The sequence below is a fragment of the Budorcas taxicolor genome, chromosome 1 (assembly GCF_023091745.1).
Source record: "Budorcas taxicolor isolate Tak-1 chromosome 1, Takin1.1, whole genome shotgun sequence".
NCBI lineage: Eukaryota > Metazoa > Chordata > Mammalia > Artiodactyla > Bovidae > Budorcas > Budorcas taxicolor.
In genome coordinates, this window is record NC_068910.1 from 206,785,541 (window position 1) to 206,806,064 (window position 20,524).

The 20,524-nt window shown below is 49.0% G+C and overlaps 1 protein-coding gene across 3 annotated transcripts in view; it reads left to right on the top strand.

Annotated features, from left to right (window-relative positions):
- The first annotated feature begins 245 nt into the window (after positions 1-245).
- Positions 246-20,524, top strand: part of SLC37A1 (solute carrier family 37 member 1) — a 72,748-nt gene continuing 52,469 nt past the window's right edge. For 2 of the 3 annotated variants that reach the window (XM_052637150.1, XM_052637168.1), the window contains exons 1-3: positions 246-357; positions 5,276-5,464; positions 16,572-16,653. In XM_052637150.1, the coding sequence (XP_052493110.1) occupies positions 5,409-5,464; positions 16,572-16,653 (138 nt within the window). In that variant the 5' untranslated portion in view covers positions 246-357; positions 5,276-5,408. Of the gene's footprint in view, positions 358-1,046; positions 1,097-5,275; positions 5,465-16,571; positions 16,654-20,524 lie in introns of those variants that run through there. The other variant, XM_052637159.1, reaches the window with a different exon arrangement.

Here is a 20,524-nt window from a genome sequence, read left to right on the forward strand (position 1 = left end):
CTTGAGGACAAAGCGCCCTTGGGGAACGCCTCTTCGGCAGTGGGAACTCAAGCCCGGGCGCGCGCAGGCAGGTGCTGGCGGACCTGGGGCCGCGGGGAGGACTCCTGCGCGGCGATGCCCCGGGCTCCGCGTGGGGGCGCCCCGCCCGCCGTCCCCGGGCTATCAGGGCCCCCGGGCGGCTCCGGGGCGGGGGGAGGACCGGAGGAGGATGAGGCGGAGGGGAGGGGCCGGAGCCGGCGCCCCGCGGTCGCTGAAAGTGAAAGGGCCGCCGGGGCCTCCGCGCCGCCCCAGGAAGTCGCGACAGGAAGCGCCCGCGGCGGCGGGGCCGGGCGGCGGGGCGCGGGCCTGGGGGCGCAGGTGAGGCGTGGGGACCCGGACCGGGCGGCGAGAGGGATTGCGATGCGCGGACCCCTGCCCACCGCCCGCGCCGGCCGGGCCTGGGGACTCGGGCGCCGGGGCCGAGCGACACCTGCCAGCGCTGGCGACGCGCGGACAGCCGGGGCCCCTGCGCCGGGCGCGCGCCTTTGTGCTCGTCCCGGGCCGGGCGCCCCCCGGGCCCAGGGCGGCGGATGCAGCCGGGCGGGGGTGGGTCTCGGGGATCACCCGGGCGCCCCGGGACCCGGGGGCGGAGGCGCGGAGCCGGTGCCGGGCCGGCAGCCGCCCATCGGAGCTCCGGGCGCGGGCGAGCCGAGCCGTCCTCCCGGACCCCTCCCGGGCCGCCGGGCCGCGGTGACAGCTATGCCGGGGGTCGGGCGGGGAGCAGGGCGCGGGGCAGTCGCGCGGCGGAGACGGGGGCGTGCCCGCCTGTCCTCCTCCGGGACCGACCGCGGGGAGGAGCCGGCGCCCGCACCCGGGGCCTTTGGGTTGTTTGTCTGTGAGCGGCTGGTCCCCAGAGCCCGGAGCCTCCGGGAGTGATTTACAGGACTCAGAGCCCCGGAAAGTCACCCGGCCTCGAGGCAACGACCTTCTGGCTTATTTTGCCTCCTAACCCCCACCCTCCTGCCGTCCCAGCCTCCGCAGCCGCCCTGCTGATCCCGGGGACCTGGCGACCCGGGACTGCGACCCCAGTGCTGGAGGCCCCTCGCCCCACCGTCAGGTTTGAATTTCTCTAGCCCGTCTTTCCTTTCCTCTCCGTGAGCTGCCCGCCTGGAGAGTGCCCACCTGCCCTCGAATTTCAATCGTCTAAGGATGTCTGAGTTGGTAACTAGATTAAATTTCCCCCATTGCTCCTTCTTTAAGGCCTTTTAAAATCAACCTTGAGAACCCAGGACTGGAGACCCCCAGAGTCTTACCACATGGTTTTGGAAGCGCCTTTGCAGGTTCTGTGTTGTGCACACCACCTGGGGTGCTGCTTGTTGGTGGGAGAAAGCGATGGAGATGGAGGGTTCGCATTTGTATTGAAGCCCAGGAAAGAGATACTGGCTATTGTCATTAATCTTTAATATTGCTGACAGCCTAAAGCACAGACCGTAGAAAGTGTTTTCTCTGGAAAGCAAGTTTCCCTCACTCATTCTCTTTCTCTCCCTCATAAAAGAAGAATGTATGAAACTTGTTTGCCTTAAAATAAGACCCAGCTTAAAAGCTTTGCCTTTAGGTAGATTATTTAAGGTATGCATGATATTGCTTTGACTACTGACAACAGAGCTTCAGTTGTGGGAAGACCCTTTCTGTGTTTTCTCTTCATTGCTTGCCTTTGAGTCTCTTTTTTACCTGTGAGTACACATGACTCTTCCCCAAATGGTGAGGCCAAAGGCAGAGCTCCAGAATTCATATTGCCTTCAGGTCATTCCATTTCATAATTTTACAGTTTATAGACTAAGCTGGGCTCTTTCACATGATGGGTATAAAAACGTGCTTTGTGGATTGTAACAGAGATGCTGTGGTGGGGTGCTTCTGAAGTTGTTATCTTCGAAACTGGATATTCTTACACTTTTCCCTGCTGTGGTGGTGTGAGTTCCAGGTGTCTATTAAGAGCCATTTTTTTTAAAAGTGCATGTTCTTTTTATGTACTTGGGTTATGTGTCAAAAACAAGGCTTAAACCAAGTGATTAGCTCCAGTTCTGCTTTTCTCTCTTTGGAGGGGACCTGCCCAGAGGAAGCGAGGGGGGAGGGGATTGAGGGAAACTGGACCAACCTGAATTTGCCCCAGGTGTCCAGCGCCCCAGGCCAGCCTCTGGGCCAGCCATGGGGCTGGCAGGAGAGCACAGAGTTGTCAGCGGTGTCCTCGGAGCTCTTGACCAGCCCTCGTTGGAATGATCATTGGTCACCGGTCAGACTTTGGAGGAAAGGGCCTAATTAAATCAAGCTCTTAACGTCCAACATGTAAAATCACTATGTTTACACATCTTAATTGCACCGACGGTGAGAATTTATAGCACTGGTGTTCACCCATTTTATAGGAGGAGGAAGAACCATGGTTTTCAAAGGAAATCGAGATTTTTTTTTTCCTGCTGATTTTTCCAATGTCTTCTGGATTTTGTTTTAAAGTTCCAAGTTTTACCAGCCTTGAATTGAGGTTGATGGATTAGTTGATGTGTTCGTATATGCTTAGTCGCTCAGTCATATGTGACTTCTTTGCTACCCTTCGGACTGTAGCCCGATCGGCTCCCCTGTCCATGGGATTCTCCAGGCAAGAATACTGGAGTGGGTTGCCATTTCCTTCAGGGGATCTTCCCAACCCAAGGATTGAACCCGCATCTCCTGCACTGCAGGCAGATTCTTTACCTCTGAGCCACCAGGGCAGTACCTTAGTGGGTATAATAGATGCAGTAGGATACTTCCAGATAAGCTGTACCTAGAGAAGCAGTGTCTGGACAGAGGAGGACATTTGCTTCTGACCATCCATTTCTGGGCGCTGTAAAATTCAGACCAAATCCTTTACTTTAAAGTCATCACCCAAAAATTATTTCTCAACGTATGGGTGCGGTCACTTCAGTCGTGTCCAACTCTTTACGACCCTATGCACCATAGCCCTCCCGCTTCTCTGTCCATGGGATTCTCCAGGCAAGAATACTGGAGTGGGTTGCCATGCCCTCCTCCAGGGGACCTTTCCAACACAGGGATGGAGCCCTGGTCTCTTATATCTCCTGCACTGGCAGGCGGGTTCTTCACCCCTAGCGCCACCTAAGAAGCCCCTTCTCAAAGTATGTTTAGGTCCAAGTAGGAGCCCACTCATTTTGAGCAGAATTTTAATAAAATCTTTTTAAAATCTAGAGATATGAGCAACAACAGTGTTGAAACGCGTGTGGAGCTTGATTCCACGCGTCTCCTGGATGCTGGCTCTGTGCTAGACCAGGGAATGGGGGCTGAGTGGTCGCCTGCAGTCCCCTGATGCCTCTCTTGATGTCTGCTGAGAACAGAACCAGCTCCTCCTGATTGGGCATCTCCTCCACACCAGGCTCTGTGCTCAAGGCTGTCCACAGATCGCACATCTCATTTTTAATAGCAACCCAAAAAATGTAGATGCCACCATCCCTGTTTTTTAGCTGGGGCAAGTGAAGGAACAGAAAGTTTGTGACATGCCTGGGATTACCCAGCCCAGGGCCAGCCACAAGGGCAGGTGGCACTCCAGGCAGGATGATGAGCTGGTAGGAGCAAAGGTGTAGTTCTCCTGGCTGAAGCAGAAGGAGGGGCCTCATTGCCTCTCTGAGAGGAGATGGGGGTCAGGGGACGGTATGACAGCTTGTTGTTGTTCAGCATTGCCGCAGTCATGTCTGACTCTTTGCAACCCCATGGACTGCAGCACACCAGACTTCCTTGTCCTTCACTATCTCCCTGAGTTTGCTCAAACTCATGTCCGTTGAGTTGGTGATTCCATCCAACCATCTCATCCTCTGTCACCCCCTTTTCCTGCCCTCTATCTTTCCTAGCATCAGGGTCTTTTCCAACGAGTTGGCTCTTCCCATCAGGTGGCCAAAGTATTGGAGCTTCAGCTTCAGCATCAGTCCTTCCAATGAATATTTAGGACTGATTTCCTTCAGGATTAACTGGTTTGATCTCCGTGCAGTCCAAGGGTGTCTCAAGAGTCTTCTTCAGCACCATGGTTCAAAAGCATCAATTCCTCAGCATTCAACCTTCTTTGTGGTCCAACTCTCACATTCGTACATGACTACTGAAAAAACCATAGCTTTGACTACACGTACCTGTGTTGGCAAAGTGATATCTCTGCTTTTTAATACACTGTCTAGGTTTGTCATAGCTTTTCTTCTAAGGAGCAAGCATCTTTTAATTTCATAGCTCTGTGATGGCTCGCCAAGGTGCATTTTGAAATCTCACTCTAGAGGGAAGGCAGGTGTGAACATGGGGATCCTGAGGCCCTTAGGAATATTTTAGATCCTCTAAATTAGAACTATTGGCTGTCACTTGTCTGTTATCTCAAGAAAGTTGTTTAAAGACATTGAATTTATTTCTAAGCTTTAAATCAAAATCAATGTTCCATCAAAAGTAGCCTTCTTTAAAAACACCATATAACCTGTGACTTTTCCATAAGCACTAAGATGGAACCATACCTGCTCCCGAGTGCATGGTGTGCTCTGTGATGTAATGCATGGGTCCCCAAGATTCCTCCTCACCCAGCAAACATAGGAGAAAAACTGGAAGACAGCACACGTGGCGAGGTTGGCTTTGGGACGGGCAGCCAGGCCTCCCTGCCCCTTTCTTCCTGTCTTGCTCAGAAAGGGGCCATTTTCCAAGGCCCCTGCAGTGACCACAGGAGTGAGAAATGAGGAGGCTGATTCGAGGTATTCATCCCCATGGCATTACATATATTTAGACTCCATTGCAAAGCCACAGTCAAATGATGGGCTTGATGACCCACCACCTGGTCCAGGCCTACGTTACTCTCTGTTACTGTAGCTCAGACGTGGCCTGGGCCCCAGTGGGGGAATCAGGACCGGCTGGTTGGTGGCCCTCTGGTGCCTGAGCACCTGGTGTGACCTCTGGGCCCCTGCTGGTCTCCCGTGAGTATGAACGTCAGTTCTGTGGAGTGTAGTGGTGAAGAGTGAGTGGTCAATCTCTGGATGCCTTCCGGATGGAGATAAATTCAGCCGTTCTCTCTCCATTGCACCCTCAGAACATCATGTGAAGTTCCTTTCAGTGATGGTTGAATAAGCTGCCCACGCAGGGCAGACGCTCCACCCCCACCAGGTGGCTTTTATGGTGGGAGTGCCCTGTGGCGCCTGGCTCTGCTCCGGGCTGGGTGACCACACTGCGTGCAGTGACTTCCGCCAGGGCCTCTGACGACGCCTGACCTTTCCACCCCTCCTTCTCCTTGTAGACGGCTGAGCCTCTGCTGGAGGGAAGAGAGGAGGCGAGTCCCCACGAGCATCCTTACTCGCTTCCTGGGATTAAGAACCTATTTATGAAGCATCTTATTTTATGACCGAAGCTCCACATCCAGGGAGGCGTCAATGGCCCAGCTTCCCCCTGGCATTCGCTTCATCATCTCGTTCTCCAGGGATCAGTGGTAAGTCGGGGGCACCGTGCCACCCTGCAGCCAGCAGGTCCCCCACCCCCAGTTTCCTGATAAGACACATGTGGATGCCCGCCCTGCCCATAACTGTTGAATGGTTTATCCGTGGTTGAAGTGGTGACCAGGAACGCTGCTGAGTTGTCCACCTGTGGTTCTGCAGTGACAGACAGACTGAAAACCTCTGGGGTTCTCAGTGGCTTCTAGTCCACTGAATATTATCTTGATAGGATGAGTAAAATGGCGGTGGGTGAAATAAGTGTATTAACTCTGAACTGAATGAGTGGCGTCACTGAGCTGGGACTTTGGAAGAGAAAATGAAATCTGAACAAGTTAAACACAGACCAAAACACCGCTTTCTGTTCTGAGAGCATCTTGTGTGCTGTCTGAGAGTCCTTCTCCTAGGAGACTTGTGAATCCCACACCCATTCCTTGGAGGAGGCTGGAGGTGAGGGCGGAGTCTAGAGCTGGGCTGTCTGGTCTCTAAGCCACACTCTCTCCTGCTGATCTCTGTCGGGAAGAGAAGTGTTTTCCCTCTACCCTGTTAGGTTGAATGATTGGGGGCATGTGAATTAAACTGACAAAAGGCAGATGCCCAAGAGAGAAGACAGATTTAGCCACGTGTATGTGGGAGTTCACAGAAAAAGGTGACTCCTGGGGGCCTTAGAATTTGGGGTGTATATACCACCTTAGCAGGGGAAGAGAAGAAGGAGAGCACATTTGGGAAAGCAGATGACTTTTTGGAAAGGTAAACGGGCCCTTGGGAGACTAGCAGGGGGCCAGGATACAGTTGTGACAGAGTCTGTTTCGGTGTGAGGTGGGTGCTTCCCACCTCTGGTACTAAGTCTCTCCCGGTTGCTCCCAGGGAGGACTGATGACAGTTGAGTTGTTTTGGAGGCTCTGTTTTTAGGCAGATGAGAGATTTCAGAAACTCAAATGCCTTCTGCTCAGGGTGATGTTTATGCCACAGTGTGTGTTCTGGGTCCCCTAGGCTCCATCTCCCGGCCATGTGCCGCCTACACATCCTTTGCAGCTTCTCTGGCCCAGGCTGGTGTCTGGTGTGCCCACGGGGTCTCAGAAGTGACTTCAGACATCTGGCTCGTCCTAGAACAGTTTGCTTGTCGATTCATTTCCCATCTAGTGCTAGTCTAGACAGAAGTGGTTCCACACTTACATTTTTTTAGTGGGTATTTATTTTTGTTTTCTTTTATAACTTTATTTGGATACAGTTTTTCAAACTCACAGGAGAAAATGATAAGAATGTTACACAGAACTCCTGTAATCACAACCCCCGCCTCCCTTTTTTTTTAGGTTAAAATCTCAGAGATAGAGCATTGCTTCTCACACTGTAATGTGCATGGAAATCATTCAAAACTTGTTAAAATGCTGATCCTGGCTCAGTAGACCTGGGGTGGCACCTGAGAACCTACATCTCCCAGGTGATGTGATACTGTGGGTCCACAGACCATTCTTTGAGTAGCACAGAGATGGCATATTTGTCTTCATTTCTGTTCCATCTCTACCGCAAACTTGCTCTTTGACCTTGAAAGGTTATTTAACCTTTCTAGACCTCAGCTTCCTTGGCTGTAAGAGAATCAGTGTCAACATTCCTACGAAGGACATTTTTTATATATTTTTAGCAGCACTCTGATCTTTGGGGAGCTGACTTCCCTCCCTTGTGTGCAGCTGTGACCAGCAGGGGAGTCTCAGGATCTTCTATCCCCTTACAGAAGCCTGAGATGGACCCCTGAGGCTCCATCCCGCTGACCTTCTGCTGTAGCCCAGGTCCAGCAGGAGGCAGGAGAGGGCCTAAGGTGGGCGAACCAGCCTCTCTGTCCTGGGACTTTGAATCTCGAGTAGAGTAAGCCTAGGGCAGAGCAAATGGACAGAGGAGCCTGATAGGCTACAGTCCATGGGGTCGCAAAGAGTGGGACATGACTGAGTGACTTCACTTTCACTTTCTTTTCATCTTCTCTCATCTGTGTGTGTGTGCAAATGTATGTACACACACATGCACACACTCACACACACTTTTTCATGAACCATTTGAGAGCAAGTTGCAGACATTATACCCTTTTTTTTCTAAATACGTTAGTATGTATTTCCTGTAAATAAGATATTCTCGTGTAACTGCTTCCCTGGTAGCTCAGCTGGTAAAGAATCCGCCCTCAATGGGGCGGAGCTGGGTTCTATCCCTGGGTTATAAAGATCCCCTGGAGGAGGGCATGGCAGCCCACTCCAGTATTCTTGCCTGGAGAATCCCCATGGACAGAGGAGCCTGGTGGGCTAGAGTCCATGGGGTCACAAAGAGTCAGACACAACTTAGCAACTAAGCATAGCACATATAACTGCACACAAAGATCAAAATCAGGAAGTTTAACATTCCCTGGTGGCTCAGAGGTTAAAGCGTCTGCCTCCAGTGCGGGACACCCAGGTTCGATCCCTGGGTCGGGAAGATCCCCTGGAGAAGGAAATGGTAACCCACTCCAGTATTCTTGTCTGGAGAATCCCATGGACGGAGGAGCCTGGTGGGCTACAGTACATGGGGTCACAAATGGTCGGACACGACTGAGCGACTTCACTTTCACTTCACTTTCTTTCAATGCTGTTATCTAATCCACAGTCCATGTTCAAATGTCCAATAATGTCTTTTATAGATTTTTCTATAGAGTTTTGAAATCTTTCTATAGATTTTTCTTTTTCTTTTATAGACTTTTCCCTGGGCCAGGATCTAGTGTGTGGTCGCACTCGGCATTTAGTCATCCTGTGTATTTAGTTTCCTTTAATTTGGAACCATATCTTGGCCTTTCTTTGCCTCCTGTAAGCTTGTCATTTTGGGAGGGTACAAGGCATTTATTTTATAGACTTCCTTGTGGCTCAGCTGGTAAAGAATCTGCCTGAAATGCGGAAGACCTGGGTTCGATCCCTGGGTTGGGAAGATCCCCTGGAGAAGGGAACGGCTACCCACTCCAGTATTCTGGCCTGGAGAACTCCATGGACTATGTAGTCCACGGGGTCACAAAGAGTCGGACACGACGGAGCGACTTTCACTTTCTTTTGAATGTGTCTGTCGTTTCCTCATGGTTAGATTCAGCTTACGCATTTTTGTCAGATATAACACAGAAAGGAGACAGCTCCTCACTGACAGTCATGGGGTTACAGATGTTGGTGGGGCTGAGGGGACTGGATGAATCGTGTGGTGCTGGGTTGAAATTAAAGATATCAAGAAAAGCTGGAGAGCAGGTAAGCAGAGAAATATGTGTGTGATGTGTGGGTATGTGTGTGTGTGTGTGTGTGTGTGTGTGTGTGATGTGTGTGTGTGTGTGTGTGTGTGTGATGTGTGGGTATGTGTAGGTATGTGTGTGTGTGTGTGTGTGTGTGTGTGTGATGTGTGGGTATGTGTTGTGGGTGCATGTGTGTAAAATGCCTGCTCTTGGCTGGAGATAGGCCCTGGAAACAGCAGCATCCCAGCAGCAGTGAGCACCCCTGGTGCTAGATCTTGGTTTCTGTGTACCATTTCCTATCGAAGGAGCCAGGCAGGCAGCCTTGGAGACTAAGATGCTGTCATCACTGGGCCAGGGAAAGTGAGATGAGCTGGGAATACCTGGTGTCAAAAAATAAGACAGTGCTTAAAAATGAAGTGGCTCCCACTGGCCGAATATGAGATGAGATTTTTTGTTGGCTGTGCTGGGTCTTCTTTGCAACCCACAGGCTCTTCGTGGCTACATGCAGCCTTTCTCTAGTTGCAGCGGGTGGGGGCTACTTTCTAGTTGTGGTTCACAGGCTGCTCACTGCTGCAGCTTCTCTTGTTTGGGGCTCCAGAGCACACAGGCTTCAGTAGTTGCAGTGAGTGGGTTTAGTTGCACCGTGACATGTGCCATCTTAGTTCCCAGACCAGAGATTGAACCCATATTCCCTGCATTGGCAGATAGATTCTTAACCACTGGACCACCAGGGAAGTCCCTGGGATAACATTTTAAATAAACAATACTAGTAATGAGTTATAGCCCATTGACTGAAACGAGTCCATGCTCCTACAACCGAATAAGCATAAATGGGAGGAGGGAAAGCTTTCCCACAGTGGGATGCCAGCCACTGAGTACAGAGCAGGAGTGTCCAAGCTAGATTGTCACCTTCTGAAACCATCAGGAATGCTTGGTTTAGGTAAGGAGCATCAGTAGACACACAAAATTGGGAGAAAGTTGGGTGAACAACTGGGTTAGCTACCTAACCTCAGAGTGTTTTCCCACAAATGGTTATTAATTAGTAGAGAGAAAATGGCATCTTCTCTGATGGGCAATGAGGCAGAGAGCCCCCAAACCAGGTGGTCAGTACTTAACATCGCTGACATCATGGCCCCCTTTAGGGTGCTCTGGAGGGACTCCTATCACGGTATGTGTGGTTTCCTTGTTCCTAAAGTAAGATGTCTTCTTACTCATTTCTGTGCCAGGTCATTAGTGATAGTGATAGTGAAGTCACTCAGTCGTATCCGACCCTTTGTGACCCCATGGACAGTAGCCAACCAGGCTCCTCCGTCCATGGGATTTTCCAGGCAAGAATACTGGAGTGGGTTGCCATTTCCTTCTCCAAGGGATCTTCCTAACCCAGGGATCGAACCCGGGTCTCCCACATTGTAGGCAGACTCTTTACAGTCTAAGCCATCAGGGAAGTCAACTGTTCAGTTATTCTCGTCTAAAGCATTTTTTTTTAACTTCTTATTTGCCTATTACCTAGATAAATAAGACTCAAGGAAGGAAGCTGTATTCTCCCTTAAGTCTCTGAACTAGGAGCAGGCTGCCATTTATCTGGGAATGCAGGCAGCATCTAGGACATTTCTGAGGATGCTTCGAAGGAGCATTGCTGGGAGGGGCTTTTATGGCTAGAAACTTGCGGTTAACCCAAATACTGCTGCTGCTGCAGCTAAGTCACTTCAGTCGTGTCCGACTCTGTGCGATCCGATAGAAGGCAGCCCATCAGGCTCCCCCATCCCTGGGATTCTCCAGGCAAGAACACTGGAGTGGGTTGCCATTTCCTTCTCCAATGCATGAAAGTGAAAAGTGAAGGTGAAGTCGCTCAGTCGTGTCCGACTCTTAGGCGACTCCATGGACTGCAGCCCACCAGGCTTCTCTGCCCATGGGATTTTCCAGGCGAGAGCACTGGAGTGGGCTGCCATCGCCTTCTCCGAACCCAAATGCTAGTCTTGTAGTATTGCTAGATACAAAGAATGCTACCTATTGTCAGACATAACTACAGAAAGTAAGTGGAACACTGATGAAGTTAAAGATCAAATTATTCATGTTTAATTGTATTTGCTTAGCATTCACAAGCCTAAATGCAACACAAAACAGGAATCAAAGTATTGGATTATATTAGTTTCCTGGGGGTGCTGTAACAAGTCCACAAGCTGGGTGGCTTAAGAGAACAGAAATTAATTTCTCACAGATCTGGAAGGAGGAGCCTGAGATCCATGTGTCACAGGGCTGTGCTCTCACAGAAGGCTTGAGGGAAGGACACTTTCTGGCCTCTTCCCATTTCTGGCGGCTGCTGGCTGTTCCTGGCAGTATCTGTCCTGCTCTGCCCTCATTGCCTCGTAACCTTTCCTCCCTGTCTATCTCTGTCTCCCCATGGCCTTCTATGAGGACCCATAGCTGGATTTAAGATCTCAGTGGATTTGGCATCATATGTGAGTTATATGACGTTATATGTGAGTTATATGATGTCATATGCGTGCTAAGTTGCTTCAGTCGTGTCTCTTTATGACCCCATGGACCATGGCTGGCTAGGCTCCTCTGTCAATGGGATTTCCCAGGCAAGAATACTGTAGTGGGTTGCCATTTCCTCCTTCAGAGGATCTTCCCAACCCAGGGACTGAACCTGCATCTCTTAGGTCTCCTGCATTGGCCGGAATGTTCTTTACCACTAGTGCCACCTGGAGTTGAGTATTCAGTTCAGTTCAGTTGCTCAGTGGTGTCCGACTTTGTGACCCCATGGACTGCAGCACACCAGGCTTCCCTGTCCATCACCAACTCCCAGAGCCTACTCAATCTCATGTCCATCATGTCGGTGATGCCGTCCATCCATCTCATCCTCTGCCATCCTGTTCTCCTCCCACCTTCAATCTTTCTCAGCATCAGGATCTTTTCCAATGAGTCGATTCTTCACATCAGGTGGCCAAAGTGTTGGAGCTTCAGCTTCAGCATCAGTCCTACCAATGAATATCCAGGACTGATTTCCTTTAGGACTGACTTGTTGGATCTTCTTGCAGTCAAAGGACTCAAGAATCTTCTCCAACACCACAGTTCATAAGCATCAATTCTTCAGTGCTCAACTTTCTTTATAGGAGTTGAGTATGACCTCAGCTAATTACCTCTGCAAGACCTGATTTCCAAAATAAGGTCACATTCTAAGATTTATAGTGGACATCAGTTTTGGGAGTCACAAAGAGTGAGACACGACTGAGCACCTTTCACTTTCAGTTTTGGGGAAACAGCATTAAATCCACTACAAGATGGATAAAACAAATACTATCCAAAGTCCTTACTTCATAAATGATGAAGGAAGAAAGTAGGTGAGGATAGAATTACAAAATGGGAAAGAACTTCCAGAAGGCTATTTAGGCCTTTCATCCCCATAACCTAGGATAACCCCCAGAAGTGAGACATCTGCTTGCCTTCCAGGACAAGAGTGTTTCCATGGCCACTAGGAAGGTACCAACCCCACAGTGTGGCTGCTGTGATTTAAAAGTGATCAGTGGGGCCATGTTCAGACCTTCTGGAAGGGAAAACTCAACCTCCAGTGGCCGGCCTTTCCCATCTCCCCAGGTTTCTACATAAGAAGATGCGGAAAGAGGGAGAAAGGATACGGAGTAGAGTCGATCTGATGGTTTCTAAATAAACGATAGGGGTTCCTCTTCAGGAGGCACATATTCCGTCTCTAGGAAATGCCTGGTGTGCAGTGTAAGTTGACCTTTGCCCTGATTCTGCAGGGCAGGTTGCCTCCGTGTACCCTGCTAAGGTCACAGAGCAAGTGGCAGAGTCTGATGGGCCTCCTGAGAGATAGTGCTATCAGCCGGGCTTACAAACATGCCCTGATCTTCCTAGACAATATTGGGTGCCTCAGGTGGTAAAGAAACTGCCTGCAATGCGGGAGACCTGGGATCCCTGGGTTGGGAAGATCGCCTGGAAGAGGGAACTTCTACCCACTCCAGTATTCTTGCCTGGAGAATTCCGTGGACAGAGGAGCCTGACAGACTACAGTCCATGGGGTCGAAAATGGTCAGACACAATGGAGGGACTCTCACTTTCCCTTTCTGGTACTCTTGGGGCTTTCCAAGTGGCACTAGTGGTAAAGAACCCACCTGCTAATGCAGGAAACAGAGACCCGGCTTCAATCCTTAGGTCAGGAAGACCCCCTGGGGGAGGGCATGGCAACCCACTTCTCCTGTCCTGGAGAATCCCATGGACAGAGGAGCCTGTCAGGCTACAGTTCATGGGGTTGCAAAGTCGGACACGACTGAAGCAACTTAGCATGGCAGGCACGGCTTATACTCTTCCCAGAGGGGCTGATTCATTAGGGTGTTTCACTTCTACACAGAACTGAACTGAAAACATCCAGAGGCAAGTTCGCCACTCTGTAGTCCCCGATGACTATGCTCTGGTCCACATCACCATGCATGGGGCAGTCCTGGGACCTCCATCCACCCTGCAGCCTCTGTGCAAGTGAGCTTCACTTGCAGAACCACCCATGAGGGAAGGAGGCAGGGGCCCCAACAAAGAGGCAGGGACTCTAGAGAAGGAGGCAGGGCCCAGGAGAAGGAGGCAGGGGCCCAGGAGAAGGAGGCAGGGGCCCCAGAGAAGGAGGCAGGGGCCCCAGCAAAGAGGCAGGGACTCTAGAGAAGGAGGCAGGGGCCCAGGAGAAGGAGACAGGGGCCCCAGAGAAGGAGGCAGGGGCCCTGGAGAAGGAAGCAGGGGCCTGGGATGACTGGCTAGTTTTCAATAACCTGTACAGCTGAGACAGCCTAGATATGAATGCAGGTGTATTATGGCCCCAGGGCTCTTCAGACCTGGACACAAGACAAACTCTCTATTTCTGGGTTTATTTATTCTATTTAATAGATATATTAAATATATTTTAATATTAATATTAATATTTTAAACATTCTTAATAAAACTAGAATGTTTAGAAGTGGAAAGTTCTGCATAGAGAGTGGTGAACATGAGCCCAAGGCCCATTTAAGTAGAGCCGCTCTCTCCTCATCCTTCTGGGCTAGGTTATTATGAGATTCTCCTGGTGGGTAGCACACCTGTAAGCTGGTGGTACATAGCATCCCTGAGGGCTCCAGATCTTTCTCTCAGATTGGTTCGGGAGGGGCTGGAGGTGACTCACTCTGAGAATGTTTTCTTACTCCTTGTGGAGGTGAGAAAAGGGAACTCTGCTTTCAGGTGGGGGCTGACCGGGGTTGCCCCCAGCCTACACCAGCCCTAGCAAGTGGTCATCTGAGTGACCAGTGGATTTAGCTGTGAGTTGGAGAGTCAAGTGTTGAAAGTTCCAGTGGCCCAGAACCTTCCTAAGTTAGCACAGAGGAGCAGTAGGTGGGATCATGGAGAGCTACCAGCAAAGAAGTGAGAGCCCTGACTCCCTACTAGGATAACAACTTTCAGAAACACAAGGACAAAGGCTGGACTTTGGTCACAAATCCACCAAACTTTTAGTCTGTGTTCTTTGAGGTAGGTGACACAGTCATTCTGTTATAGTTGCACATTTTTCCTGTCTGCTTATTGACAGGGACTTGAAGAGCAAAGAATCCTAGGAAACTTATCAGCAAGCATTTCCTTGCTGAAGAATAGAGCCTGGGGGCATTCATTTTATAAGCGTTTGTTGAAAAGCTGGCAAGTCGGTGTGGCGTACCCACTGAGCACAGGTGTTCCAGAGGTTGAAGTTTTGAGTCCTATTGTACTGCCAGGTCTTTTTTCCCCCATCTGAAATATGACTTTTTTTTTTTTAATCTGGAAATAGTCAACTCCTGCCTTTTCTGGAGTTAGGACTTCTCTGGTGGTTCAGATGGTAAAGTGTCTGCCTGCAAAGCAGGAGACCCAGGTTTGATCCCTGGGTCAGGAAAATCCCCTGGAGGAGGGCATGGCAACCCACCCCAGGATTCTTGCCTGGAGAATCCCATGGACAGAGGAGCCTGGCATGCTACAGTCCATGGGGTCGCGAAGTCTCAGACATGACTGAGTGACTTCACTTACTTACTTTTCTGGTGGCCAGAGAGGCAGATACCCCTAGGAGTCTTTATGTTAGTGTAGGAAGCTGGCCTTGAGAACTAAATCACAACACCAGAAATGTGGGTAGAGATAGCAGGAAGTTGTTGTTCCGTAGCTAAGTCATGTCTGACTCTTTTGAGACCCCATGGACTGCAGCATGGCAGTCTCCCAGAGTTTACTCAGATTCATGTCCATTGAGTCGATGATGCTATCCAATCATCTCTTCCTCTGCCACCCATTTCTCCCAGGGGTCCTTCCATATTGAGGGCCTTAGAATGAGCCGCCCTCCTGGGGTCGTGGCTCCCCTGCAGAGAAAGAGAGAGGGGGCCCCTCTGGGTTCTGTGGCCTCTGCCTTCACCTTGGTTAATGACCAAGTGAAGCCTGCACGCAGTTTGAAGGTCATTGGCATTTCCAGAACAGAACAGGATGGATTCTTCAGGGTTGGGGGCTGGGCCTCAAGATGCAGAGGGCCTGCCTTCCTGGCTGGAGCCCCTTGTCATCTCTTGCCAAGGACTTTTTCCTCCTGACCTGTTTTCTTCCCTGAAGGGTTGTTTTCCTATAGCCTGGTTCAAACGTTCAGACCAGAATAAACTTTCATCTTCTTGCTAGAGCATCTTGTCTGTCGCTCCATACAGCTCAGCTGTTCCTCTCAAACTGCTTTTCTCATAAACCAGGGCTTTCGGCCAATAGTTTTTATGTCATTGACCTTATTCATAGCTTGTTGGCATCACTGAGTTGTTCTCACTGAGGTCAGTGAAATATTTATATTTCTTTATTTCTTGTGTCCTTCTAAAAAGTTGCAGAGAAGCTAAACAGTAAAAAAATAAATATGATCTTAAATGCCCAGGATAGCAGGCTTGTAAGTCACTTGCAGTTAATTTTGTCACAAACTAAATAATCTTTTTTTTTTTTGCTCTACGCTTTAAACACATATGTACATCTGGGTCCTAGATTCCTCTTTGATTAGTTTTCCCCATGAATGTTTAATTTCAATTTACAAAGTACAAGTGGCACCTGTTTTAAATATTCTATTGTAGTGATATGATATATAGGATTCATCTTTGATATAGGACTGAATAAATAGCATACAGCATAAGGAAATTTAAGAATACAGTTGCAATGTATTCTTAATGCATCTTTTATTATTTTGTTGAAGTATAGTTGATTTACAATGTTTCATTTAATGTTTGCTGTACAGCAGAGTGATATACATATTTATGTTCATTTTCACATTCTTATCCGTTGTGGTTTATCATGGAATATTAAGTATAGTTCCCTGTGCCATACGGTGGGACGTTGCTGTTTATCCATTCTGTGTGTGATGGTCTGTGTCTGGCAGTCTCAAGCCCCGACTCTGTCTCTCCCCCTTGTGGTTTCTGCCATGGCATCCCCAGCTCCATTCTCTGTGTCTGTGAGTCTGCCTGCATTTTGTGGATAAGCTCATTTGTGTCAGATTCCACGTATAAGTGATGCCATGTGTGTTTGCCTTTCTCTTTCTGACCTATTTTGCTTCGTATGAAATCTCTGGGTCCGTCTGTGTGGCTGCAAATGGCCTTGTTTCCTTCCTTTTAATGGTTGAGTAATATTCCACTGTGAGCGTGCGTGCGTGCGTGCGTGTGTGTGTGTGTACACACACCGCACCTTCTTTATCCATTCATCTGTCGGTGGATGTGCACGTTGTTTCCACGTCTTGGTTATTGTGAATGGTGCTGCTGCGAGCACAGGGGAGCACGGGCCTTTGTGAACTGTTTTTGCCTGGCATGTGCCCAGGAGTGGGACTGCTGTGTCATGTGGCAGCTTATATTATTTTATGTCATCCCTGCCACTGTTTTCTGTTTCAGGTACAGAGCCTTCATTTTTATTTTGACATTTTTGCTGTATGCAAGTTTTCACTTATCTCGAAAGCCTATCAGCATAGTTAAGGTAAGAAACCATTCAAAGCACTCGGTTCATTTCCTGCCTGTAATCTCTATAAGGAACAAGTTACTTTAAGAGCCACTTGTTGGGGAGGGGAGTGTGGGGGAGACTCGTGAGATAAATGGAGAAAATGGATTGTTTGAGAAGTAAGCTATTTTGCTGCTCTGCTTTTTGGTTTCTCTTTCTCCTGAATCTAAAATCTCTAAAATGGTTTTAGGATTTATAATTTCAGGGGTAGTATTATTTTCAGTTATATTCATTGACCATTCCAGAATTCTAGGTCTTAGTTAAATATCTATCCTGTCTTTTATATGAATTTTCTCTCCAAATATATCTGACCTAAAATTGCTCCCCAAATTGCTTCTGCGGTCATTAGGTTTTCATTCTAAGTCTGACAGTGGTTCTGCTTCTTCATTATTCTTAGAACACTGGGTTTCTGTGTGAATGATGGGTGGGCAGGAGTTATTAAGCAGGCATTTAACTTGACTTGAAGAAAAGGAGATTAAAGCAGACATTCCTACATAATAGCCAGTTATAGCTTAGAGGAAAAGCAGGAATCGGAATGACATCATTTTGCCTGCAGACTGTCAGCAGCCTTGAATGACTTTTGAGTCTTTATTATAGAAGGACGAGGGACTCATCCAGGGCCACAGATAGTTCATTTACAGTTCGACAGCCCCCTCTGCCCCGCCCCCCCCCCCCGCACCCCCCCCCCCCCCGCCCCCGCTTTCTCCTCACTGGCGGGGCACTGGTCCAGGACTGTGATTGCTCTGACCTTTGTGGTCCTGCAGCCTCTGCTCCCCCAGGGGCCCGAGTGCTGGACAGCCGCCCTCGTGGGCTGCAGGCCAGTGGCAGCGCCAAGGCTGGCGCTTCTCTGGACAGTTCTGTGCTCCCTGCTCCCTAGCAATTCCCACTGGATGTAAAACATAGTCCATTCACCCCTGCCATTCCTCCTTGAGTTCTAGTGAGTAGGAATTTCCCCAGCCCTTCAAGTCACTTTTAATAGTCTCCCTTTTTTTGATATGCCAGGTTTTAATAACTATGGAAATGTTTGCAGACTTTAAAATGTAGTTTTCAAAAGAGAGAAAGGGACAGGGCAAGAGATGGTGGGCTTTTATCCACTCTACCAGCATCTCTAAAACCAGTACCAAGGACCAACCGCCCCTGGAAACTTAGATTCAGCTCCTTCCTATCTTCCTGGTTAGGGAAATAAACATATGACTCAAGAAAGGCAAGTTATGAAAATGGGAGAGATGGTTGAAGGGGCCTTAGTGAGTGCTATGGAACTGAAGGAGCTAGAGAGGTCTGGAGCTTTCCTGAGGTTCAGGATCCAGCCTAAAAGACTAGGTGTGGATCCTGGGACCAGTGCCCGACATGCTAGGTGGAGGGCAGCTGTCACCCTGCAGCAGCAGTCTGACGAGTGAAGGGCCTGTGTTGGGACTGGGGCAGCCCGCAGGTGGGCTGGACACCAGAGGGTCTCCTTCTGATGGTCGCGTGCATCCGCACCTAGCCAGGGCCGCTCTCCCGGCTTCCCTGATGGGGGCTTGGGGCTTAATGATGAGGCAGTCCTGTGAGCAGCTTAGTTGAGTTTTCATCAGTCACAGTAAGGGCCGCTGGCTGAGCCCCCAACCTGACCAGGTGCACGAGTCCCTTGTTTAATATCATCATCACAGTTGTCCTGAGAGCATCCTTTTGAGGAAATTGAGACTCTGGAGCCTAATTCCTCCATGAAGACTGGGGCCACACCAGGTGAATTCCATGGGTGTTGGCTGACTTAAGGGTCCCTGCTCTTGACCTTGCTGGCTCAGGGTCTCTGTTGTCCAGTTGCTCAGTTTTGCCTGACTTTTTGCGATCCCATGGACTGCAGCACGCCAGGCTTCCCTGTCCTTCACCATCTCCCAGAGCTTGCTCAAACTCGTGTCTATTGAGTGGGTGATGCCATCCAACCATTTCATCCTCTGTTGCTCCCTTCTCCTTCTGCTCTCAATCTTTCCCAGCATCAGGGTCTTTTCCAATGAGTCTCTCCTTCCCATCAGATGGCCAAAGTATTGGAGCTTCACTTTCAGCATCAGTCCTTCCAATGAACATTCAGGATTTCAGGGCCTCTAGGGTAGGTTTAAGTACCTGAGTACATTCACAGCATCACGCCCAGATTTTCCTCAACACATATATGGTCTGACTCAGCACCTTCAGTGTGCCTGGTTGTGGATTAGCCTAATCAGAACCCAGGGGCTTCTTGGCATTCTGAGATGGATGACATGTCCCACTGCATGTGATACCTTCCTTTGTAATGCCTTACAAGGCTTTCACATGCCTGATTACCTCATCTTATTTATAAACCTAGAAGTAATAATGATCCTGTTGACCCATGGGACAGTTGGAATTATCTCTCACCCGTATTTATTAACACATTATGAACAAATAAAAATATATTTGCTTCCCTAGAATTGATCACCAGGGGCGATGCATTATATAGTGATTCACATCCTTTCATGTCATTTATAGCTATCTGACATGTCATGTCAGCATGAGGCTACTCTGTTTAGACTTACTGCTGATATCTGTCATTTTCTGTGATTTTAGTAGACAGCAAAAAGGAAAAATAAGTGATAAAGATGAAAACAGGTCTGGGAGGAGGTGGGGTTACAACCTCGTTCTCTTTTCAGCTGCTCTAGATCTAGCCCCGCCTCCTACCTAGAGGCTGGAGGCACACTCAGTGAGGGACTCTTCCCAGCCACCCCCTGCCCTGGGTTGGGCCAGGACAAAAGTCTGAAAGCAGGGGGTTCTCCGGAAGGCTGCTGGGATCCAGGTTCTCCGGGGGGCAGAGACCGATCTGAGTGTGAATGTTCAGCTCTCTCTGCACACGCAGGACCAGGAGGATAAAGCTCTGAAGTCCAGAGGCCAACAGAAAACAAAGCCCGAGGGACTGGAAGTGCTCACTGAGGCTTTGGAGGGAAACTTGCTATCTGGAGACTCAGGTTCAAGCCCTGGGGTGAGAGGACCCCCTGGAGGAGGCACAGCAGCCCACTCCAGTATGCAAAGAATGTCCAGGAATTAATTACCAAAGTGTGAAAAAGATAACATTTTTAAGCCACTATAATCCAATTATTATGGTATTACATGAAAACAAACAAGGAGGTCAGTAGAATAGTATAGAAAATACTGTAGAAATGCGGTAGAATGGTGACAGAGGTGATGGGAAAGGATAATTCATCTAATAAGTGGCGATTCACCTGGAAGCTGCATAATATTGAACCTCTGTCATATAAAATAGATGGATGAATTAAGGGTTTGAATGTAAAAAATGAAAAGTACAAATCCAAGAACAAGATCATATCTATTTTAGGGGTGTAAAGTGGGGAAACCCAAAGCAATGATGGACGGAAGTGTTGAAGAGGCAGTTCACAGGCGACGGATCTGAATTTCAGGAGCTGTACTAACTGTGTGCAAGCTTGCTGATATTTACAAGTGCAAGTTCAAGTAACAGTGCATCACTTTATACCCACTGATGGGCAAAGCATATAAGACAGCGACAGCCCTGGTGACATGCGAAGGGTCTGCAACCTTTGGGAAAGTGTCTGGGTAACACCTGTTGACATTAAAAATGCTTGTCCTTCAGTTCCTGCTTCTGGGAACTTTGTCCATAAAAATAAAAGCACTTAGGAATATCGGCATAAGCATCTTTATTACAGCCTTATTGGCAATAAAAAAAAAAAGGGGGCAAAGGGGGGAGGAAAAACCCGGGCTATTATGTGAACTTAATCAGCAGGTGAAAGTTTGAATAAATTATAGTAAATTCATATTCTGATATGTACAACTACTTTAAAAATGAATTAGAGCAAAATCAGTTGATGCAGAAAAATTCCTCGGAGGTATT